The 25,847-nt window shown below is 39.8% G+C and overlaps 1 protein-coding gene across 1 annotated transcript in view; it reads right to left on the minus strand.

Annotated features, from left to right (window-relative positions):
- Positions 1-25,847, minus strand: part of C17H4orf45 (chromosome 17 C4orf45 homolog) — a 135,612-nt gene that overhangs the window by 16,064 nt on the left and 93,701 nt on the right. Inside the window, exon 4 of the mRNA XM_018061490.1 lies at positions 1,236-1,434. Coding sequence (XP_017916979.1) covers positions 1,236-1,434 — 199 coding nt within the window. The remainder of the gene's footprint in view (positions 1-1,235; positions 1,435-25,847) is intronic.

The following is a 25,847-nucleotide window of genomic DNA, read 5'->3' on the forward strand; positions in this document are numbered from 1 at the left end:
ATTCAGAACATCCCTGGGTCAGGACCTACGGAGGACTTCCTCGGTTCCTCACAGAGTGTTTCAGGTGGATATATAATTAATTGTCACACAGACAACTCCTGATGAACAGATCTCTGAGCCAGAGGCAAAGCAGTATTCTAGGGCAGTGGCAAGGAGCCTCTCTCCTAGGAGAGAACAGGAGTTGCAGTGCATCTGAGCTAGTGTGGTCGTTTTATACCAGGGAAGCTTCCTGTCACGCTCAATATTGAAATGCTGGATGACTACAGAGAGGACTTGCTGTGAGGTTATGCAGAAGGACCTCAGGAAATGGTTGTTCATTTGAATATATGCTTACATACTCTCCACTTGACTCTCACGGTAACTCTACAAAATATTCAGGACAGATAAAAACATCCCCATTTTAGGAATGAAAAAACCCACACTGGGAAATCATGCAACTTGTTCAACATTCGGACATTAAAGGGGAGAAAACCTTGAATTTGACCTGGGATATCCTTACTCTGTTGATCAGTCTATGGGGTTTTAAGGATTGGTTCTAGATTGACCTCATTTAACAGACTGAGAGTTTTCTCAGGTGTTGGAAGCCAAGCATATGGCTATGCTCTTTAGGTTAAACTATAGGGTATATAAGTGGTTCTAAGGACTAAGCCACACACCTCCTGTGTAAAATTGGAATAATACTCACCTATATAGACATCACTGTGGAAATCCAATATGAATTACAAAACATTTTGATAGGTTGAAAAGAATGATAAAATGGATTATTTGTAGTGTTACTATTAAATGAAAAGTAATAAAGAAAGTGAAAGTGTTAGTCACTCAGTCGTGTCTGACTCTTTACGACCCCATGGGCTATAGCCCACCAGGCTCCTCTGTCCAGGAAAGAATACTGGAGCAGGAGGCCGTTGCCTTCTCCAGAGGATCTTCTCAAGCCAGAAATTGAACCCAGGTCGCCTGCATTGGCAGGCGGATTCTTTACCATTTGAGCCACCAAGGAAGCCCATTGCTATAAACAGCACTCTCTAAGTCATATGTTAAAATAGCTCAGCCTTTTCCAGGATGACTCAGAAAAGCTAAAGATCTGTGAAAGTGAAAAGTGAAAGTTAGTCTCACAGTTGTGGCCAACTCTTTGCGATCCTGTGGACTATAGCCCACCAGGCTCCCCCTATCCATGGAATTCTCCAGGCAAGAGTACTGGAGTGGGTTGCCATTTCCCTCTCCATAAGGATCCGTACCTCCTCCTTTTTCGGTAGCTTCGGCAGCTTCGGCGGCTTCGGCGGTCTGGACCCTATGGGCAGGGCTGCCTTGCTCTGTCGGAGGAGGACGGCCCGTTTGGAGTTTCTTTGGCTGGTGTCTTCATAATCCCCCATGTGCCAGGCAATAAAACCACGACTGGAGCTTCCTTCCGCGTCCATAATAGAAGGATTGGGTTGCCTGAAACAGGAACAGATTGGTTGGTCCTCACACTGGAAGGATGTTAGAAATAAGGCTACCAGTTTTCAGATGCTTGAGACTCATCTACTTCTGTTGTGATTGTGGTGATTTCTAGCCACAGAGTTTGAAAAGCTAAGGCCTCCAAGCCCTGAGCTGGCATCCTGAGAAGTTTCAAGACTCTGCCCCTCCACTCCTCCAGGGAACTACCTTCCCAGGTGGACACTTATCTAGGAAGGTTGTTGATCACTTTGCCAGGGTACCATGACTGCTCCTGGCATCCTTCTAAGCCGAACAGGCCAGATTCTGGGAAGCTGGGGGTGAGCCAGGCCTTGAGTTCTCCCGCCAGACATGCCAGCTCGGTTTGAGACCTCGGGAACTCAGGGAAATGCCAGCTTGGTGATGGCAGACTCTGACTTTGGACAATGTGCCACAACAGAGATCCTGGCTTCATTCTCCTTTCCTGATCCAACACCCCTAAACTAGAATATTATCTGAGGACTGCTTTCGCACGGTAAAGGGCCAGGTCTAGGGGCAAAGACAAGAGGTTCATAGGATAAGGACTCACCATGGGCTTCCCTGGTAGTTCAGATGGTAAAGGACCAGGCTGCCAATGCAGGAGACCTAGGTTCAATCCCTCATTGGGAAGATGCCCTGGAGAAGGAAATGGCAACCCACTCTGATGCTCTTGCCTGGGGAATTTCAGGGATAGAGGACGCTGGAGGGCTCCAGTCCATGGGGTCGAAGAGTCCAACGTGACTGAGCAACTAACACTCATTTGGAAGAAAGTTGGGACTTCTTACCCCCAAACCCCTCCCCACTAGGCGCCCAGGGCCTCTTGGCCACTGCAAAGCTCCCTTCCTAGACCCTGAGTCTTCCAGCTTCCTCAGTTCTTCAGATCAAGGTTCAGGGCTGATCTGTGCGACCCTCACTCCTTGCAAGTCCAACGCTAGGGAAGTAACTTGAAGACAACTAAAGACAGGTGGGTTCTAGAACTTGTGGGAGTTGGGGACAGGAGGAGAGGCAGCACTGAGCAGAGCTGAGTGGAGGGGGAGCGGGCAGCTCGGGGCCCACCAGACCCCTCCTTCTTCTCCACAGCCATAGAGACCCTGTCACCCTCTTGCAAGCCTGCCCCCAGACACCCCACTGCTAGTAGGTCGGAGGTCCACTCTACAAGTCCAGCACACACAGAGAAGCGGTCGCTGTCTGTTTCTCCTTTTAATGCTCTGCCCTCGGGGCCCCCAGGCCCCTCTCACTGGCCATTTTGTTCGCTCTGAGACCCCTGTCCTCCCAGCCACCCCCACCTACACCAGCCCAGGGGAGGACTCACCTCCAGACCTCTGGCCGTGTCCCCCACTTTTCCTTCTCCCTGTGACCACCCTCTCCTTCAGAGACAAATGGCAGCTACTCCTTGACAACACCGCTTCTCTGAAGACTTCCTTCACCTCTTGTTGTTGCTCAGTCACTAAGTTATGTCAGACAGTTTGTGACCCCATGGACTGTAGCATGCCAGGCCTCCCTGTCCGTCACCAACTCCCAGAGCTTGCTCAAACTCATGTTCATTGAGTCAATGATGCCATCCAACCATCTCGTCCTCTGTCATCTCCTTCTCCTCCTGCCTGCAATATTTCCCAGGATCAGGGTCTTTTCTAATGAGTCAGCTCCTTGCATCAGGCAGCCAAAGTGTTGGAGCTTCAGCTTCAGCATCAGTCCTTCCAGTGCATATTCAGGGTGGATTTCCTTTAGGATTGACTGGTTTGATCTTCTTGCTGTCCAAGCGACTCTCAGGAGTCTTCTCCAGCACCACACTTCAAAAGCATCAGTTCTTTGGCCCTCAGCCTTCTCTATGGTCCAACTCTCACATCCATACATGACTACTGGAAAAACTTAGATAGACCTTTGTTGGCAAAGTGATGTCCCTGATTTTTAATATGCTGTCTACGTTTGTTAGAGCTTTTCTTTCAAGGAGCAAGTGTCTTTTAATTTTGTGGCTTCAGTCACCATCTGCAGTGACTTTGTAGCCCAAGAAAATAAAACCTGTCACTGTTTCCACTTTTGCCCCATCTATTTGCTGTGAAGCACTGGGACCGGATGCCATGATCTTAGTTTTTTTGTTTGTTTGTTTTTTTAACTGTTTTCCTCCTTTGGTAGCACATTGTATTTGACTTATCTGATGGAAGCTGGTAGAATATACTTATTAATAAACTGTTAGTGCAGCAGGTTCTCCTCCTCCCATTTTGGGACTCCTTAAAGAACCCAGAAGTGCCTCCTTCATCACCGCCTCCCAGGCCCATTACCCTCCTGAAGTATGGCTGGCTTGGGGGCTCTGTGATGGATGAGCAGGGAAGGGATCAGAGCTGAGTTACTTTAAGGCCTGACCCTTCTGTAGCTGCTTCCCTCCCACCAGGGCAGGTGTGCAGGCATGGATCCTGCGCTCTCCTGTGTCTGAGTTTTCTTATTCACGACTACAGAGTAATTGCCAGGGACAATTTCAGTAAAGGGTAAAGGGAAAGAGAGCCACTGGTTAGCATGTCTGGAATAGGCATTGTTTACTGTTTCCACGAGCTTGAGTCATGATTCCTAGGAAAACCATTTCATGCAAATGTGCCACATTTCCCTAAAACTAATATGTTACAGAAGGAATGACATAGAAGAGCTTAGAAAAGAAAACTCCCTGCATGTCCTTAGTCTTCATTCAAGTGCTAAAATATTTTATAATCTGTTTTAAATTCAGACAGTCCTATGGCCCTGAATCACATTCCCAGGAACAATAGAAAATTAAAAATTAATTGTAAGTCAAAGACTTTAGAGATCTTATACATACAATTGCCACATCAACTATGGAAATTTACACACACTATAATGGAAATTACAAATGAGCCACAAAAGTCAAGAGCTGATGAAAGAGCAGAAGTTTTGGCTCCTGAAAGGTCTGAAGTATGAATGTCAGGCCATCAGTAATGATTTGATGTTAGTTACAAACGCACAATGGCAGCAAACACTCACACACACACACACACACACATACACACACACACAGACACTTGCACACACAACTATCCTCAAATAATGCAAATATTCTTAGTGCTACATTCTTTTAATTATGTTAAGTAGACCCCTAAGGCTCAGGTCTTTTTCTTTTTAAATAAATTCAAGCTTATAGAAAGATGGAGGCACACTATAAAGGCTTCTTTTCCTAAGCAAATTGAAAGTACATTATTGACATAATACCCATTATTCCCAACTATAGGGTTGGCCCAAAAGTTCCTTCAGTTTATAAGATGTTATGAAAACTGCGAAAAAGCTTTTTGGCTAACTCAATACTTACATGTGTAATTCCTGCAAACAAAGACATTCTATATAACTTCAATATAATCATCAAAATTAGAGGAAATTAAGCAACAAAACCAAGATAAGCAACAAAATAAAAAATAAACAAGTAGGACTACATCAAATTAAAAAGCTTTTGTACTGCAAAGGAAACCATCAATGAAGTGAAAACACAATTTATGTAATGGGGAAAAATATTTGCAAACCAGATATCTGATAAAGGGCTAATATCCAAAATACATTAAAAATTCAATAGCAAAATAAAAAAATATGCCAATTTTTAAATGGGCACAGGATCTAAACATTTTCTCCTTTAGAGATACATGAATGGCCAAGACACACATGAGAAGATATTCAACATCACTAATCATTAGGGAAATGCAAATTAAAACTACAGTAAGATATCACCCCCCACCTGTCAAAATGGCCATCATCAAAAAGACAAGAAATAACGAACGTTGGTGAGGATGTAGAGTAAAGGGAACTCTTGAACACTGTTGGCAGGAACGTGAATTGGTGTAGCCACTATGGAAACAAGTATAGAGGATCCTCAAAATAATTAAAAACAGAACTGCCATAAGCTCTGGCAATTCCACTTCTGGAAGTATATCTAAATGGAACAAAAACACTAAATTGAAAAGATGCTTGCACCCCAATGTTTACAGCAGCATTATTTATAATAGCCAAGGAAACAACCCAAGTGTCTGTCAGTGGATAAATGGATAAAGATGTTGTGATATACACATATATAATGCATATTCAGTTCAGTTCAGTTCAGTTCATTCTCTCAGTCACCTCCAACTCTTTGTGATTGCATGGACTACAGCACACCAGGCCTCCCTGTCCATCACCAACTCCTGGAGATTACTCAAACTCATGTCCATTGAGTCTGTGATGCCATCCAACAATCTCATCTTCTGTCGTCCCCTTCTCCTCCCACCTTCAGTCTTTCCCAGAGTCAGGATCTTTTCCAATGAGTCAGTTCTTCACGTCAGGTGGCCAAAGTACTGGCCTTTCAGCTTCAGTATCAGTCCTTCCAATGAATATCCATAATAATGCATTTTACTCAGTCATTAAAAACAACAACAACAACAAGGAAATCCTACCACTTGTGACAAGATGGATGAAGCTTAAGGGTATTATACTAAGTGATATAAGTCAGACAGAGACAAATACTGTATGATCTCACTTGTTTGTGGAATCTCAAAACAGTAAAAAACAAAACTCATCAAATTCAAAGGAAAAAAAGAGTTCGGATTTATGGTTACCAAATGCAGGGCACAAGGGAAAGAGAAACTGGATGAACGCGGTCAAAAGGTGCAAACTTTTAGTTGTAAGATAAGTACATACTACTAGGGGTGTGATGTACAACATGACGACGACAGTTAACACTGATGTATGAGGAACACAAACTGATCTTAAGCGTTCTCATCACAGCAGAAATGGTTTTCTTTTCTTTCCATTGTATCCATATGAAATGATGGATGTTAACTAAACCTATTGTAGCAATCATTTCACAAAGTGTGTTAACCAAGCCACCATGCTCTATCCCCTTAAATTTATACAGTAACACATGTCAATTATTTCCCAATATACCTGGTGTGGGGGTTTGAGGAAATCAGAAAATTAACATTTGTATTACTACTACCTAATTCTCAGACACCATTCAGATTTTGCCAATTGTCCCAAAATGATTCAGGTCAGAATCACACTTTTGTTTTCTTATTTCTTCAGTCCCCTTCAATCTGGAACAATTTCTCAATCTTCTTGCAACTTTCGCTCAGCTTTGATCCTTCTGAAGAACACTGGCAGATGGGTTTATCTCATGTTTCCTCTTGTAGATCTAGGTTCTGCATCTTTTGACAGGACTAACTCAGAATGGCAGTGGTATGACTTGTCCTGTTACGGGTGAGGTTCTCTTAAGTCCCTGATCAGTGGTATCTATCAGGCTTCCCTCTTGTAAAATTACTTTTCCTGTTTGTTATGAGTGTTTTATGGGAAAACACTTTGAAATTCTGTAAAAATCTCATCCGTGTCAAACTTTAATTAATCAGTTAACATTAGGATACACTCATGTTTTCCTGTTTTATTCACTAGGTTATCGTCCCTGATGCTCATTCTGATGCTCAAATTGTCCTAGACTTGACTCTCTGCAGCCCTTTTAATCTGGCGTTCTGCTGTCCTTTTCATGCCCCCAATCATTCTTTGAGCACTTCTTTAATTTTTGTCATAGAGTTGTTCCAGATGTGTCTTTCCCTTCCCCACACTCATGTTATATCCTCTCCTTCAAGAAGTGGATTATGCCAGGGTTGTAGATCCTTCTAGTGGAAAACAGTACTTAGAAACCATGATCTGGGTGCAGGGCGTTCCCCATACTATTGAGGTGCCACTGCCACACAGCTTTCCTAGACAACACGGCGCTTCAGAAGGCTCACTGTAGTTTTCTCCCTTTCCAAATGTGTGACTCTTTCCTGCTGAGGAGAACCTGGCTCCCATGCTCTTTATGTACGTGCTTATTTGATCAGTCTTCCTGTCTATCACCAGCATCACACTGCTAACACTCCCTTCTCCACCTGTGCCTGCCCGCCTCACCCCATCTGGAACCCAACACGCCACCCTCAGAAAGCCCCCCGACAGGTACCATTTGCATCCTGCTCTGAACCACCATGGATCCCCAACTTCGCATTCTAGACTGACAGTTCCTCTGCTAGACTACATCAGTGGCTCTAATAAATTGTAGAGGAAAGGAAGAGAAAGGCAGGCAGATATTTTGGAAATATTCCCAAATGTCTATAAGAGTGCTTGTATATGTCAGACTCTTGAATAAATGAATCTTTTCATCACTACACCTAGATAGACTGACCTGCAGTGCAGCAGTCATGTTTTGTGTCATTAAAGAATATGAGACATAATAATTCACATGCCATAAAATCCACATGTCTAAGTAAACAATTCCATTTTTTGTCATAAAAAATTGTGCAACTAACACCACTAACTAATACCAGTTATTTTTATCACCCTAAAGAGAAAAACCTATGCCCATTGGCAGTCACTCCCCATTTCCCCTTCCCTCCAGCTTTTGACAACAACAAGACCGGGAGCTGACAGTGGCTCAGATCATGAACTCCTTATTGCCAAATTCAGACTCAAATTGAAGAAAGTAGGGAAAACCACTAGACCATTTAGGTGTGACCTAAATCAAATCCCTTATGATCATACAGTGGAAGTGAGAAATAGATTTAAGGGACTAGATCTAATAGATAGAGTGCCTGATGAACTATGGATGGAGGTTCGTGACATTGTATAGGAGACAGGGATCAAGACCATCCCCAAGACAAAGAAATGCAAAAAAGCAAAATGGCTGTCTGAGGAGGCCTTACAAATAGCTGTGAAAAGAAGAGAAGCAAAAAGCAAAGGATAAAAGGAAAGATATAAGCATCTGAATGCAGAATTCCAAAAATAGCAAGAAGAGATAAGAAAGCTTTCCTCAGCAATCAATGCAAAGAAATAGAGGAAAAGAACAGAATGGGAAAGAGTAGAGATCTCTTCAAGAAAATTAGAGACACCAAGGGAACATTTCACGCAAAGATGGGCTCGATAAAGGACAGAAATGGTATGGACCTAACAGAAGCAGAAGATATTAAGAAGAGGTGGCAAGAATACATGGAAGAACTGTACATAAAAGACCTTCATGACCAAGATAATCACGATGGTGTGATCACTCACCTATAGCCAGACATCCTGGAATGTGAAGTCAAGTGGGCCTTAGAAAGCATCACTACAAACAAAGCTAGTGGAGGTGATGGAATTCCAGTTGAGCTATTTCCAGTCCTGAAAGATGATGCTGTGAAAGTGCTGCACTCAATATGCCAGCAAATTTGGAAAACTCAGCAGTGGCCATTCCAATCCCAAAGAAAGGCAATGCCAAAGAATGTTCAAACTACCGCACAATTGCACTCATCTCACACGCTAGTAAAGTAATTCTCAAAATTCTCCAAGCCAAGCTTCAGCAATACGTGAACCATGAACTCCCTGATGTTCAAGCTGGTTTTAGAAAAGGCAGAGCAACCAGAGATCAAATTGCCAACATTCGCTGTATCATTGGGAAAGCAAGAGAGTTCCAGAAAAACATCTATTTCTGCTTTATTGACTATGCCAAAGCCTTTGACTGTGTGGATCACAAGAAGCTGGAAAATTCTGAAAGAGATGGGAATACCAGAACACCTGACCTGCCTCTTGAGAAACCTATATCTAGGTCAGGAAGCAACAGTTAGAACTGGACATGGAACAACAGACTTGTTCCAAATAGGAAAAGGAGCACGTCAAGGCTGTATACTGTCACCCTGCTTATTTAACTTCTATGCAGAGTACATCATGAGAAACGCTGGGCTGGAAGAAGCACAAGCTGGAATCAAGATTGCTGGGAGAAATGCCAATAACCTCAGATATGCAGATGACACCACCCTTATGGCAGAAAGTGAAGAGGAACTAAAAAGCCTCTTGATGAAAGTGAAAAAGGAGAGTGAAAAAGTTGCCTTAAAGCTCAACATTCAGAAAACGAAGATTATGGCATCTGGTCCCACCACTTCATGGGAAATAGGTGGGGAAACAGTGGAAACAATGTCAGACTTTATTTTGGGGGGCTCCAAATCACTGCAGATGGTGACTGCAGCCATGAAATTAAAAGATGCTTACTCCTTGGAAGAAAAGTTATGACCAACCTAGACAACATATTCAAAAGCAGAGACATTAATTACTTTGCCAACAAAGGTCCATCTAGTCAAGGCTATGGTTTTTCCAGTGGTCATGTATAGATGTGAGAGTTGGACTGTGAAGAAAGCTGAGCACCAAAGAATTGATGCTTTTGAACTGTGGTGTTGGAGAAGACTCTTGAGAGTCCCTTGGACTGCAAGGAGATCCAACCAGTCGATTCTAAAGGAGATCAGCCCTGGGATTTCTTTGGAAGGAATGATGCTAAAGCTGAAACTCCAGTACTTTGGCCACCTCATGCGAAGAGTTGACTCAATGGAAAAGACTCTGATGCTGGGAGGGATTGGTGGCAGGAGGAGAAGGGGACGACCGAGGATGAGATGGCTGGATGGCATCACGGACTCAATGGCTGTGAGTCTGAGTGAATTCCGGGAGTTGGTGATGGACAGGGAGGCCTGGCGTGCTGCGATTCATGGGGTCGCAAAGAGTCGGACACGACAGAGCGACTGAACTGAACTGAACTGAATCGACTTCCTATCGCTATGTATCTACTTATTTGGAACATCTCATATAGATGGTATTGTATAATTATGTGCCTTTTGGATTTGTCTTCTTTCACTTAACGTGTTTCTAAAGTTTATCATGTTATAGTATGCATCAATACTTCATTCTGTTTTATGGCCAAGTAATATTCATTTTGTTTATCTATAGATATTTGGGTTGTTTCCACCTTTTTTCCTGTTAAGAATAGCGTTGCTATTAAACATTTATGTATGTTTTTGTATGGATATATATTTTCATTTATCTTTAGTTGATAGCTAGTAGTAGAATTGTGGCATTGTATGGTAATTCTGTGTTTAGCTTTTTGAAAAATTGCTGTTTTCCAAAATGGATTCACCATGAAACTAATACAACATTGTAAATCAGCTGTATAGCAATAAAACTTAAAAAACCAAAAACCCAAGACTCAAAAAACAAAGCAAAGTGGTTTTGCCATTTTACGATGCCACTGGCAGTGTAAGAGGGTTCCAGCTTCTGCACATCCTCATCAACAGTTGTATTTGCCTTTTTTTTCTATTTTTGCCATCCAGTGTAAAGTAGTATCTCATTGTGGTTTTTATTTGTATTTCTCCAATAACTAATTACAGTAAACATTTTTTCATGGGTCTATTGACCACTTGCACATCTTCTTTGGAAAGCTGTCTATTCATCCTTTGCCCATGTTTAATTGGGCTATTTGTCCTTTTACTGTGAGACTTGTGAGTGTTCTTGTATATTCTGCATACGACTCCTCATAAGATACATGACTTGAAAATATTTTCTCCCATTTAGTCAGCCGTCTTTTCACTTTCTTGATGGTATCTTTTGAAACATAAAAATTACTTAATTGTCTCATTTGCCTATTTTTTCTTTGACCCTGTTCTTTGATGTCGTATTTAACAAATCATGGCCTATTCCAAGTCATGAAGACTTATTCAATGTTTTCCTCCAAGAGTTTTATAGTTTTAACTCCTACATTTAGATCTACAATCATGTTGAGTTCATTTTTACATATGGTGTAAAGCTGAGGTCCAACTTCAATTTTTTGCATGTGAATATCCCCACACCAATTTTTGGAAAAAGTTATTTTTCCATATTGAATTGTCTCAGCACCCTTACTAAAATCAAATGACTGTAAATGTAAGGGTTTATTTCTGGACTCTCGATTGATCTACATGTCTCTCTTTTTGTCTGTACCACACTGTTTTGATTACTATAGCTTTGTAGTGAGTTCTGAAATAGAAAAACGTGAGTCCTCCAACTTTACTCTTTATCAAGATTGTTTTGGCTATTTTCAGTCTCTTGCCTTCCATTTAGATTTTAGAATCAGTTTGTTAATTGTGCAGAGAAAGCTGATATCTTGAGAGAGATTGTATGAATCTATAGATCTATTTCAAGGATATTGCCATCTTAAAAGTGTTAAGTCTTCCAGTCCATAGACATTGAGACTCTCCACTTATTTGGTCTTTTCCTTCTTTCCGTGATGTTTTGTAGTTTTCAGTTTATAAGTCTTATGCATCTTTTATTAAATTATTTCTAAATATTTTATTATTTTGATGCTATTGTGAATGCAATTGTTCTTAATCTCATTTTAGATTATTCATTGCTAGTATATAAAAATACAATTGATTTTTGTACATTGACATTTTATCCTGTGATTTTACTGAACTCATTTTTTAGTTCTAATAGATTTTAGGGCTTCCCTGGGGGCTCAGAAAGTAGATAATCTGCCTGCAATGCAGGAGACCTGGGTTTGATCCCTGCAACAGGAAGATCCCCTGGAGAAGGAAATGGCAACCCATTCCAATATTCTTACCTGGGGGATTCTGTGGACAGGGAAGCTAGTGGGCTACAGTCCATGTGGTCACAAAAAGTTGGACACAACTGAATGACTAACACTGAATAGATTTTATGCAGATTCCTTAGAATTGTCCATATGTGGGTATGTAATCTACATAATCACTTCTAATCTAGATGTTTTTAATTCCTTTTCCTTACCTAAGTGTCCTGGCTAGAATCTCTCCTATAATGTTGAATAGACATAATGTGAGCAGATATCTTAGTCTTCTTCCTCATCATAAAGAAAAAGCATCTAGCCTTTCACTATTAAAAATGTTAGTGGTGGGGTTTTTGTAGATGACCTTTGTCAAATTAAGACTATTCACTTCTATTCTTAATTTGTTGAGTGTTTTCATCATGAAATAGTGTTGGATTTTTAGTCAATGCCTTTCTGCTTCTATTGAGATGATCATGTAGTTTTCACCCCTTGTTCTATAGATATAGTGTATTACACTGATTGATTTTCATATGTTGAGCCAATCTTGCATTCCTTGGACAAACGCCAGTTAGTCATAATGTATAAACCCTTGTATATGTTGCTGGATATAATTTTTGTTTGCTGGTGTTCTGTTAAGGATTTTTGCATCTCTATTCATAACAGAGTCTCGTCTCTAGTTTGCCTCATTTACTGTCAGGGTAACGAATAAATAAGGAAACAGTCCTCCTCTTCTATTTGGAAGAATTTTTGAAAGATTGATATTAATTCTTCTATAACTGTTTTCTAGAATTCACCAGCATAGCTATGTAGACTCAGTCTCTTTCTTGTGGAAAGTTTTTTTTATTATAATTCAATATCTTTACTTGTTATATAATTATTCAGATTTTTTATTTGTTTGTCAGTGTTAGTAATTTGTGTGTTTCTGGGATTTGTCCATTTTATCTCACTTACCTAATTTGTTAGCTTACCATTATTTATAGTAATCCTTTTTATTTCTGTAAGGTTAGAGTAATATCTCTGATTTTGGCAATTTGAATCTTGTATTTCCTTTTTTCAAATGTAACTATGGTTGGTTTACAATATTGTGTTAGCTTTGGTTGTGCAGATTCTTTCTCATTATAATTATTACAAGATATTGGATACAGTGCCCTGTGCTACACAGTAAATCCTTGTTGCTTACCTATTTTATATGTAGTGATGTGTATCTGTTAATCCATACTTCTAATTTATCCCTCCCCCTCCCCTTCCTCTTTTGGTATCCATAGGTTTACTTTCTTTATCTGTGAGTCTGTTTCTGTTTTGTAATATACGTGATATCATATAGTATTTGTCCTTCTCTGTCTGATTTACTTTATTTATAGTATGACTCTTGTATTTTTAGTCTCACTAAATATTTGCCAACTATGTTATATGTTCAGAGAACCAATTTTTATTTTACTGATTTACTGATTCTATTATTTTTCTATTTTCAATTTCATTTATTCCTGCCCTGTATATTATTATTTTTTCCTTCTACTTGCTTTAAGTTTAGTTTACATTTCATTTTCTAGAGTTTTGAAATTTAAGATTTGATTCTTCAGATTTTTCTTCTTTAAATATAGTTCTTTACAACTGCAAGTTTCCCCCTGAGCACTGCTCTATCTGTAGCCCATACGTTTTCAAATGTTGTGTATTTGTTTTCATTCATCTCAAAGCATTTTCAAACTCCTTTGTGATTTTTTTCTGACTTGCAGGTTAAGTTTGTGTTTAATGTCTACATACAAGTGAATTTCTTAAATTTCCCTTTTTATTGATTTAAAATTTAGTTCCATTATTGTCAAAATGCATATTTTGTATGATTTCACTCCTTTTAAATTATTGCTCATTTTATGGCGCAGCATGTTATATCCTGGAGAAAGTTTATGTGCTGTTGAAAACAATGTGTTTTCTGTTGTCATGAGATGGCATATTCTGTAGATTTCTGTTAAGTCTAGTGTTTTTCAGATCTTCTAATTCCTTGTTGCTCTTTTGTCTAGTTGTTCTATCCATTGTAGATAATGACATGCTGAATTCTCCAGCTGTTATTGTTGAACTGCCTACTTTTCCCTTTAGTTCTGTCCATTTTTCCTCTTTTTTTTCTTTTTTTGGCTCTGTTGTAGATGCATATTTGTTTATAGTTTTTATGTCATGGAAGACATTAAGACCCTTTCATCATTATAAAACGTCCTTCTTTGTCTCTTGTAACAATTTTTGTCTTAAAGTCTACGTTGTCTAATATTAGAATAGCAATTCCAACTCTCTTTGTTTACTATTTGCATGATGTACCTTTTTTCCATTTTTTAAACTTTTGATTTATATGCATTTTTGCATCTAAAGTGCTTCTTTTTATACTTGGATAAATAGTATATGTTTGGATCATTTGCTTGCCAATCTCTACCTTTTGATTGGAGTAGTTAGCCCATTTACACTCACTGTAATTATTGATAAAGTAGGATTTCTATGTTATTTTGTTGTTTGCTATATGCCTAATGTGTTTCTCTCTTTCTCCATTGCTGCCTTCTTTTGAGATGAATGCATATTTTCTAGTATGCTATTTTAATTCCCTTGTTATGCCTTTATTGTATGTTTCTGAAGGCTTTTTTTTTTTAGTGGTTGGCATGGGGATTTAATTAATATCTTAATTTAAAATAACCTAGTTTCAATTAATTCCAACCTAATTTCAATCATATACAAGAACTTTGTTTCAACATAACTCTGTGCTCTTCCTCCTTGTTTGTACTATTATCATAAAATTTGTATCTTTCTAAATTATAAGCCCATCAACAAAATTGTATAATTATTTTTCTATGCAGCTGTCTTTTATATCATATAGAAAAAAAGTTAAAAGGCAAAATGCACTAATGCTGACTTTTAAATTTACCTATGTAGTTAATCTTTACCATTGCTTGTTAATTCTTATGGATTACAGTTGCTGTTTATTGTCTTCATTTCAACCTAAAGGACTCTCTTTGGCATTTGGTATAGGGCAGATCTGCTAGTGACAAAAATCTCTGTTTTTGTTTGTCAGGAGTGCCTTCATTTCTTCATTTTTGAAGGATAGCTTTTCTGAGTATAGAATTTTTGGCAAACTTTTGTTTTCCTTCAGCACATTGAATATGTCATTCCACTGCCTTCTGGTTCCCATTATTTATGCTGAGAATTTAACTGTTAATCTCGAAGATCTGTGTATACAATGTCTCATTTTCCTCCTGCTACTTTCGAGATTCTCTCTGTGTCTTTGCCTGGTCTCTGTGTTTATATTACTTGAAGTTTGTTGAGCTTCTTAAATATGTCAATTATTATTTTTTATCAAATTTGGGAAGCTTCTGGCCATTAATTTCTTCAAATACTCTTTCTGCCCCTTCCTTTCTTTCTCCTATCCTTCTGGGATTCTCATTATGCTATGTTGATAGAGTCTCAGAACTCTCTTCCTTGTTCATTTTTTTAAATTCTTTTTTTCTTTCTTTCCCTCAGATCATAGAAACTCAGTTGACCTATATTTAAGTTTATCAATTCTTTTCTGACAGCTCAGATCTGCTATTAAGCTCCCATAAGGAATTTTTAAATTTTAGTTATTGTACTTTTCAGTTCCAGAATTTCTATTTTTTATATGTACAGTTTCTATCTCTTTATTGATTTTCCCTCATTGGCAAGACCTTGTTCTCATGATTTCCTTTAAATTTTTGCACATGGTTTCTGTGAGGGTAGGGTCCAAGTTCAGTCCAACACTTCCTTTGCATTCCCAAGAAATTCCTTGTGCTCAGTACAGGACATGCTGGCAAGCTCACAAGTCATACTGGATGCAAAGAGTTCAGAGCACAGTCAGTACTACCTGTTCCCTTAATCTTGAGCATGTGAAACTTTCTCAGAACTGCTTGGCTATGCATGTGTCAGGTACATCCTCACCTGTGTGTATTTCAGACTCTAGGGAGTAAGAGTTGGTGTCCTTCTTCTATGGCACAAAGTGGGGTAAATGCAGCCCCCTGGCTATGGCAGCTGCTGAGTGGACCCGCTAGCTATGGAGGGCTGTTATAATGCAAGGAGATGAATATTTGAGTACTGGCTCCTCTTGAGGTAGGTAAACAAGGTACGATTTGAGCCCGGATGCTGTTGTCTGCTCTTGTGAGCTGTGCTAAGTCACTTCAGTCTTGTCTGACTTTTTGGGAACCTATGGACCATAGCCTGCCAGACTCCTCCATCCATTGGGTTCTCTAGGCAAGAATACTAGAGAGGGTTGCCATTTCCTCCTTCAGGGGATCTTCCCAACCCAGGAATCAAACCTGCATCTCTATGTCTCCTGCATTGACAAGCAAGTTCTTTACCACTAGCACCACCTGGGAAGCCCTGTCTGTTCTTAGTGACCTTGAGTCATGCACTGGTCTCTTCCCTGGTTAGCACTTACCTGCGTGTTAACCTCAGTCACACTCACGTTCTATTCCATCCTCTGCCACACCTAACCCACCTACTGAAACACTTTCCCTTAGTATTTTGAACATATTTGTAATGCTTGACTTAATTACACTTATATCTGTGCTTCCTTGAACACAATTTCTACTGACTGCTTACCCCCCCCTCCACCCCGAGTTTTAGCCATAGTTTCCTGTTCCTTGTTTGTCTCATTATCTTCTGTTGAAATTTGTCATTTGAAATAGTGCAGTGTACTAATTCTGGAAATGAGATTTCCTCCCTTTCTCCAGGGCTTGCTGTTGCTGCTTGGTTGTTCATTTGCTCTGTGTTTTTTGGTGGTAGTGCTGGTGACATTGCTGTTCTTTAGTGACTTTCCTAGACTACTTTTTAGAGCTGTCATGTGTGCCTCCTGAATTTTCTGCTTGGTTAGCTTAGTGGTCAGCTAAACATCAGAAAGAAATGTTCTTCAGTGCCTCAAATCAGTGTGTTTTCTGTCCTTTATATGTGTGCAGGCATATCTTCAATGCCCTAGTAGGCCGTTTACAACTCTGCCCTAGTCTTCATTTTCTGCCTTCATGGAGCTTCAAAGTCAGCCAAAGGTGAGAAATTAGGACATACTCTGGTCTTTCCTGGGCGTGTGCATTGCCTTCTAGATTTCTAGGAATTCGTTACAGCTTTTTGAAATCCCCTAGCGACATCTCATTTCCCAGCTTTTCCCTTAAAGATTTTTGATTAGCTTCTTGCTTGCCCCAATTGGTGTTGCCCTCCTCCCCGCCTCAGGCAGCTGTGACATTAAATGATTATTGCCTTGGATGAGTGCCTGTGAGTGCCTGTGAGATAGAGCTGTTCACACAGAGTCAGGCCAAATAATGACAAGTCCTGAGAATGGAGTATTTCCAGGGAATTTTAAGACAGATCATAAAACAAAACAAAAAGACAGTCTACTGAATGGGAGAAAATATTTGCAAGTGATATGACCAATAAGAGATTAATAGCCAACATAGATAAATAGCTCATACAACTCAGCACTGTCAAAAAAGCCAAAGAACCAGATTTAAAAGTGGGCAGAAGACCTGAATAGGCATTTTTTCCTAAAGAAGAAACACTGATGGCCAAAAGGCACATGAAAAGATGCTCAATGTTCCTAATCCTCAGGAATATGCAAATCAAAACCACAGTGAGATATCACCTCATACCTGTCAGAATGGCCATCATTAAAATGAACAGAAATAACAAATACTGGAGAGGACATGGAGAAAAGGGAAGCTGGTACACTGTTGGTAGGAATTTAAACTGGTAAAGCTACTGTGGAAAACAGTATGGAGATTTATCAAAAAACTAAAAATAAAACTACCACATGACTCAGAAATTCCATTTCTGGGTATATATCTGAACAAAAATAAAATACAGATTAAAAAACACACACACACCCCAATGTTCGTTGCAGTATTGTTTATAACTGCCAAGATACAGAAGAAACCTAAATGTCCACTGACAGATGAATAGATAAAGTGGTGTATATGTACATATATACATATACACAATGAAATATTACTCATCTATTAAAAAGGAACAAAATTTTGCCATTTGCACCAACATGGGTGGCCTTGGAGGGCCTTATGTTAAGTGAAATAAGTCAGACAGAAAGACAGATACTGTCGATATCATGTATATGTGGAATCTAAAAAATATGATGACTGTGAGTATCACAAAAGAAGCAGATTTACAGATGTATAGAACAAACATGTGGTTACCAGCAGCGGGGGGCAATATAGAGGCAAGGGAGTGGGAGGTACAAACTACAGGACGTAAGATAGGCTCAGGAATATATTGTACAATATAAGGAACACAGCCAATATTTAATATGTAATATTATGTAAGTGGATTATTATGTAATTATTATGTAATATGTAATAACTATAAGTGGAAAGTAACCTTTAAAAATTCTATAAAAATTTAAACATTAAAAAAATAAAGAGCTGGATTTGGGATTTGAACCAGCCAGTTTCAAAAAAAAAAAAAATGTTGTATATAACATTTTTCTGAGTAGGAGACTTTTCAAGGAGCTCCAAACTTTTGTTTCCCTTCCAGTGACCGGTTGTCTGATAGTTTTCACAGGGTTGTGAGGCTATTGGTTTTTTCAAGGATACCTTGAAGCTGGAAAGAGAGAATAGTAATAGAGCAATCAATTAAAATTTAAAATGCCACAACAATCATGTTTCTTTCTAAGATTTAACCATTTTTCTTAAATATATGTTCCATGAGCTATTTGTTTATTCTTTCCCAATGTTTTTAAAAAGGCGATTTTGATGATTTTTTGCCACCACTTTTCTTTCATGGAGGAAATATATTTTTGGAGGTCTTTACTGCACCATTCCTGAAGTGCTTTCCAAACTGAATTATTTTAAAATGAAATGGAGGCTCACTATTTAAGGAAAAATTGTCGGTGCCTTCTGTTTCCACTTCTTCATTTGCCCCCACTCCAAATACTGCAGTCTGTTTTGTGTTTCTGCTATTTCTTCATGATGGTTCTGACCCCAGTTGACAGCAGCCTCCTGTGTATCTGCTATCTTCCCAGAAGCATTTGCGATTGTTGACACTGTCCTCCCTCCTGACTTCCTACCAGGCTTTCAAAGCTCTTCTCTTTATGCCTCTCCTCTTCTCATATTACTTCATCAATCTTTCTTCTGGAAACATCTTTCATTCTTTTTGCTCCTTTATCACTGGTATTCAGCAGGATTCCATTCTGGTTCTCATCTTCCCGGTACATGGCCACCAAGCTCCAAACTAGGAAATAGCCTTTATATCTGATGAGCCAACCAATATCAATATACTGATGTGTCCATTATTTACCTTCAGCTCTAAAAGTCTAAGTACACAGATGTGAGAGCTAGACCATAAAGAACGCTGAGCACCAAAGAATTATGACAAAAAGTTTCTAAATTAGAGTAAATTACATTTAAAAATTTTCACAATAGCATTTCTTTAATATTTAGTAGGAGTAAAAACATCGAGGAAATGCATATTTTAATGGTAAAGAATAAAAGTGCTGGATCTATACTTCTAAAGGAAACCATGCAGTCTGCTTACGGTGTGCATGAAGACTGAGAATGGAAACTGAAAGTGAGGCTAGGATTGTAGAAAGGGATGTAGAAAAGAGAAGTGACTGGAGGGTGATGAAAAATTTTGCTGGCTTCATTTTTTTGCCTACACTATACAAAAAAATTATTCACGACCCAGATAATCATGATGGTGTGATCACTCACCTAGAGCCAGACATCCTGGAATGTGAAGTCAAGTGGGCCTTAGGAAGCCTCACTACAAACAAAGCTAGTGGAGGCGATGGCATTCCAGTTGAGCTATTTCCAATCCTAAAAGATGATGCTGTGAAAGTGAGGCACTCAATATGCCAGCAAATGTGGAAAACTCAGCAATGGCCATAGGACTGGAAAAGGTCAGTTTTCATTCCAACCGCAAAGATAGGCAATGACAAAGAATGTTCAAACTACAACACAATTGCTCTCATCTCCCACGCTAGCAAAGAAATGCTCAAAATTCTCCAAGCCAGGCTTCAACAGTATGTGAACCATGAACTTCCAGATGTTCAAGCTGGATTTAGAAAAGGCAGAGGAACCAGAGATCAAATTGCCAACATCGGTTGGATAATCGAAAAGGCAAGATATTTCCAGAAAAACATCTATTTCTGCTTTATTGACTATGCCAAGGCCTTTGACTGTGTGAATCACAATAAACTGGAAAATTCTGAAAGAGATGGGAATACCAGACCACCTGACCTGCCTCCTGAGTTATCTGTATGCAGGTCAAGAAGCAACAGTTAGAACTGGACATGGAACAACAGACTGGTTCCAAATAGGAAAAGGAGTACATCAAGGCTGTATATTGTCATCCTGCTTATTTAACTTATACACAGAGTACATCCTGAGAAATTATGAACTGGAAGAAACACAAGCTGGAATCAAGATTGCCAGGAGAAATATCAATAACCTCAGATATGCAGATGACACCATCCTTATGGCAGAAAGTGAAGAAGAACTAAATAGCCTCTTGATGAAAGTGAAAGAGGAGAGTGAAAAAGTTGGCTTAAAACTCAACATTCAGAAAATTAAGATCATGGCATCTGATCCCATCACCTCATGGCAAAGAGATGGGGAAACAGTGGAAACAGTGACAAACTTTATTTTCTTGGGCTCCAAAATCACTGCAGATGGTGACTACAGCCTTGCAATTAAAAGATATTGCTTCCTGGAAGAAAAGTTATGACCAACCTACACAGCATATTTAAAAGAAGAGATATTACTTTGCCAACAAAAGTCCGTCTAATCAAAGCTATGGTTTTTCCAGTAATCATGTATAGATGAGAGCTGGACTATAAAGAAAGCTGAGTGTTGAAGAATTGATGCTTTTGAACTGTGGTGTTGGAGAAAACTCTTGAGAGTCCCTTGGACTGCAAGGAGATCCAACCAATCAATCCTAAAGGAAATCGGTCCTGAATATTCACTGGAAGGACTAAGGCTGAAGCTGAAACTCCAATACTTTGGACACCTGATGCAAAGAACTGACTCATTTGAAAAAACTCTGATACAGGGAAAGATTGAAGGCAGGAGAAGGGGATGACAGAGGATGAGATGGCTGGATGGCATCACTGACCCAATGGACATGAGTTTGAGTAAGCCCTGGAAGTTGGTGATGAACAGAGAGGCCTGGCGTGCTGCAGTCCATGGGTCACAAAGAGTCAAATAAGACTGAGAGACTGCACTGAACTGAACTGATTATTTTGCCTAGGACTGATCATAGTCAGTAATGTACCCACGGCTATCTGCCATATGACAGCAAAGTTTTACTGAGCACCAACCTATCGTCAATGCAAGAAAAATACCTAGGTTGACTTCAAATCAAGAAAAATAGGGAAAAGTTTCTCAGTTTTCTCCGTGAGTCAAAGAGCAGATAAGGCTACCATCCATCTCATAAGGGTAGCAGGATATAGTCACAGGCTGTTGTGACTCAGCCCATGAACCACAGTGGGTATCTTTCCCTTTTAGACATAAATCTTTCATTGATCTGCCCATCTTCCCTGACCAAACTATTAACATAACAAAGGAGCGAAGATAAACCTAGGAATGTCTTTCTGGGTCATTATCATACTCCATCCCCCAAAGTCATATTCCTCAATGTAAATTTGAATAAGAGACAAGAATAAAAGTTAATGTTTTAATTTCAAAAAATAAATAAATAAGTCTAAGTACAAATTTGCAACTTCTCACTGCACATGGTCCAGGAATCTCATTATAATAATGATAATTTATCCATGTATTGAGACATATGAGTTTCCAGGCACTGTGCTAGTTGTTTGATATGTATTACCTCTCTCTCATCTTTGTTATACCCCAGTGATAAATATCATTTCTTGCCTTTTACATCTGAAGTTAGACTAAGTATTTATCCAAGATCAAACAGTTAAAAAACAGTAAAGCTGGGATTTGAACTCAGAGTTTTCCGATTCTAAACTTACAGAATTACTTCATCTGTAAAATGGGTATAATGTTATAATACCTACTCTTTGTAAGGATGAAGTGAGTTAATACTTACAAAAATTCAATAGTAAGAATTCAATAAAATGTTGGCCTTTGATATTATTATAGGATGCTGCCTCTCAATTCATCTTCGCATCTCTCTGTTTTCTCTCTTCCCCCAAATACCCTCTCCTTCCTGCATTCCCTTTTTCAGTCAATGACATAACCATACCCACAGACACCCAAATAAGGTGCATCCGAATTGCCTAGGACTTTCACATCGCCCCCATCCACCCACATTTACTTGGTTGCCAAGCCTCACAGAGTTTCTCTAAACTGTCTCACCATCCTCATATCTCACTCAGGTTCCCATTTTTATGATTATTCCCAGTTTACTTAACCTGTCTTTCTTCCTTTGGCTCTCTCCTCTGCTCCACCCACTCAGCAAACAGTTTTCTACAGCTATTACATATCTGTATTCTTTCTAACACAGAGGCCTAATTATACCACTTCCTTACTTAAAAATTTAAAACAACACATTGTTTGCACAAAATCTTTCATCTGGAATTCGAAATACTGCACCAATGGCCCCTGTATTGCAACCCCAGTTTCACCTCCCACCTCACACCAAACCAATGCCCTGTGCCCTAGCCACATGAGATAAGCTCTCATCCCTGGACACACCAGGAAGGTTCACCCCTCCTGGCCTTTGTTTATGTAATTCCTTCTGGCTGGAATTCCTTTCCTGGCTCCACATCCATGCTCTCCTGTTGGTTACCCATGTGTGTGTGCTAAATCAGTTCAGTTATGTTCAACTCTTTGAGGTTCCATGGACTGTAGCCCGCCAAGCTTCTAAGTCTATGGGATTATCACGGCAAGTTTCCATTCCCTCCTCCAGGGGATCATCCAACCCAGGGATTGAACCTGCATCTCCTGGGACTCCTCCATTGCAGTCAGATTATTTACTGCTGTGTCATCGGGGAAGCCTATTGATTCCCCACCCAGCCTTAAAAAAACATGCAGCTTCTGCTGCTTCTTCTATGGAGCATTCCTGATTGGCTATCTGACCTTCAACACTGTTCATGCCTATTTGACTTCCTGAAGGGAAGGAACCCTGTCCCACTTTTTGTGTCTTCAGCATCTAGCAGAGTTCCTGGCATAGAATACGTTTCCAGTGCAGTTTGCTTGCAGCTATCAAGGTAAAAAGGCCAAATGGCTGTCTGAGGAGGCCTTCCAAATAGTTGATAAAAGAAGAGAAGTGAAAGGCAAAGGAGAAAAGGAAAGACAGATCCATTGCAATTCAGAGTTCCAAAGAATAGCAAGGAGAGATTTAAAAAAAAAAAAAAAAAAAACAAACTTCCTAAGTGATCAGTGCAAAGAAATAGAGGAAAACAATAAAATGGGAAAGACTAGAGATCTCTTCAAGAAAATTAGAGATACCAAGGGAACACTTCATGCAAAGATGGGCTCAATAAAGGACAGAAATGGTCTGGACCTAACAGAAGAAGAAAATATTAAGAAGAGGTGGCAAGAATACACAGAAGAACTATACAAAAAAGATCTTCATGACCAAGATAATCACGATGGTGTGATCAGTCAGCTAGAGCCAGACATCCTGGAATGTGAAGTCAAGTGGGCCTTAGGAAGCATCACTACCAACAAAGTTAATAGAAGTGATGGAATTCCAGTTGAGCTATTTCAAATCTTAAAAGATGATGCTGTGAAAGTGCTGCACTCAATATGCCAGCAAATTTGGAAAACTCAGCAGTGGCCTTAGGACTGGAAAAGGTCAGTTTTCATTCCAATCCCAAAGAATGGCAATGCCAAAGAGTGCTCAAACTACTACACAATTGTACTCACCTCACACACTAGTAAAGTAATGCTCAAAACTCTCTAAAGGAGGCTTCAACAGTACATGAACTGTGAACTTCCAGATGTTCAAGCTCGATTTTAAAAAGGCAGAGGAACCAGATATCAAATTGCCAACATCTGTTGGATCATTGAAAAAGCAAGAGAGTTCCAGAAAAACATCTACTTCTGCTTTATTGACTATGCCAAAGCCTGTTTAACTGTGTGGATCACCACACACTGTGGAAAATTCTGAAAGAGATGGGAATACCAGACCACCTGACCTGCTTCTTAAGAAACCTGTATGCAGGTCAGGAAGCAACAGTTAGTACTGGACATGGAACAACAGACTGGTTCCAAATGGGAAAAGGAGTACGTCAAGGCTGTATATTGTCACCCTGCTTATTTAACTTCTATGCAGAGTACATCATGAGAAATGCTGGACTGAAAGAAGCACAAGCTGGAATCAAGATTTCTGAGAGCAGTATCAATAACCTGAGATATCCAGATGACATATGCATATCAGATCTGCCTTATGGCAGAAAGTGAAGAAGACCTAAAGAGCCTCTTAATGAAAGTGTAAGAGGAGATTGAAAAACCTGGCTTAAAACTCAACATTCAAAGAATGAAGATCATGGCCTCTGGTCCCATCACTTCATGGCAAATAGATGGGGAAACAGTGGAATCTGTGGCAGACTTATTTTCTTGGGCTCCAATATCACTGTAGATGGTGACTGCAGCCATGAAATTAAAAGACAATTGCTCCCTGGAAGAAAAGCTATGACCCACCTAGACAGCATATTAAAAAGCAGAGACATTACTTTGCCAACAAAGGTCTTTCTAGTCAAAGTTACGGTTTTTCTGGTAGTCACATACGGATGTGAGAGTTGGACTATAAAGAAAGCTGAGCGTTGAAGAATCGACGCTTTTGAACTGTGGTGTTGGAGAATACTCTTAAGAGTCCCTTGCACTGCAAAGAGATCCAACCAGTCCATCCTAAAGGGAATCAGTCCTGAATATTCATTGGAAGGACTGATGCTGAAGCTGAAGCTCCAATACTTTGGCCACCTGATACAAATAACTGACTCATTGAAAAATACCCTGATGCTGGGAAAGATTGAAGGCAGGAGGAGAAGGGGATGACAGAGGACATGATGGTTGGATGGCATCACCAACTCAATGGATATGAGTTTGAGCAAGCTGGCATGACCAACTCAATGGACGTGAGTTTGAGCAAGCTCTGGCAGTTGGTGATGGACAGAGAAGCCTAGGATGTTGCAGTCCATGGGGGTTGCAGAGAGTCAGACATGACTGAGCAACTGAACTGAACTGAGCTGATCAAGGTACCAAAAGATGTTCTGTCACCACCTCCAGCCAGGAAGCCTGTGACCACATGGGATGGAGGTGGGATTCAAGTTCACATGCTCTTGTGTTATTTGACTTTTAAAAAACTGTGAGTATCTATTTTTTTTTAATAATAAAAGATGTCTATGTTCTCCTTAAAAACTGTTGGTTATATGAGGAATGATCAAAATTTTCCTAGCAGGCTGGAAAGCAGAGAAATGGGGCAAGAAGATAAAATAGATTCCAGCACTGGGTTAAAAAATGACTGCCTAGGACTTGTTTATATAACTGTCTAGAACCAATGGGACAAACTGAACTTTCATGTTGGACACTTGTGCCAGAATAAACACTCTGGGTGGCTGAAGAGGGGCCCTGTGAGGGCGGTGCTCTGCTTAGGCTCCTGGGTTCCCGCCCTTTTATCTGAGCTGGGCCCACCGGAGACTCCCAGGCAGTCACTTTGATTCATGATCCAACAATTCAATGAACTCTCAGTCTGTTCGCCAAATAACCAGCTTGAATTAATATGTTGACTTAAATTGATCAAAGCAGCTGGTTCTTCTGGAGACTGACCACTGGGCATCAGTCTTGTCCAGGAGCACAGCTTTTTCTACTGTTTGGACATCTTCTGTGTTCCCTCTGGTTGAATAAAAATAGTTCTAATAAGTGGTAAAATGATGATCTTTTCCATTCCAAAGTTAAGGAAATAAATGGCTGTTTAAGTCCTGGTGAGTCAGTCTGGTTGCCTCATATATACCCGGGAGACAGTTATTCACTTGAATTTTAATAGAGAAAGATGTGGAAACCTCCCTGTTGGGCTTAGCATTTTCCCTGTAGCATCGTAAAGTGATGTAGCTCTGTGCATTTCTAGCCCATGTAGAGGTCTGGACCATATATGTACAGTGGCTTAAAAG

Source organism: Capra hircus, chromosome 17 (assembly GCF_001704415.2).
Source record: "Capra hircus breed San Clemente chromosome 17, ASM170441v1, whole genome shotgun sequence".
Lineage (NCBI taxonomy): Eukaryota > Metazoa > Chordata > Mammalia > Artiodactyla > Bovidae > Capra > Capra hircus.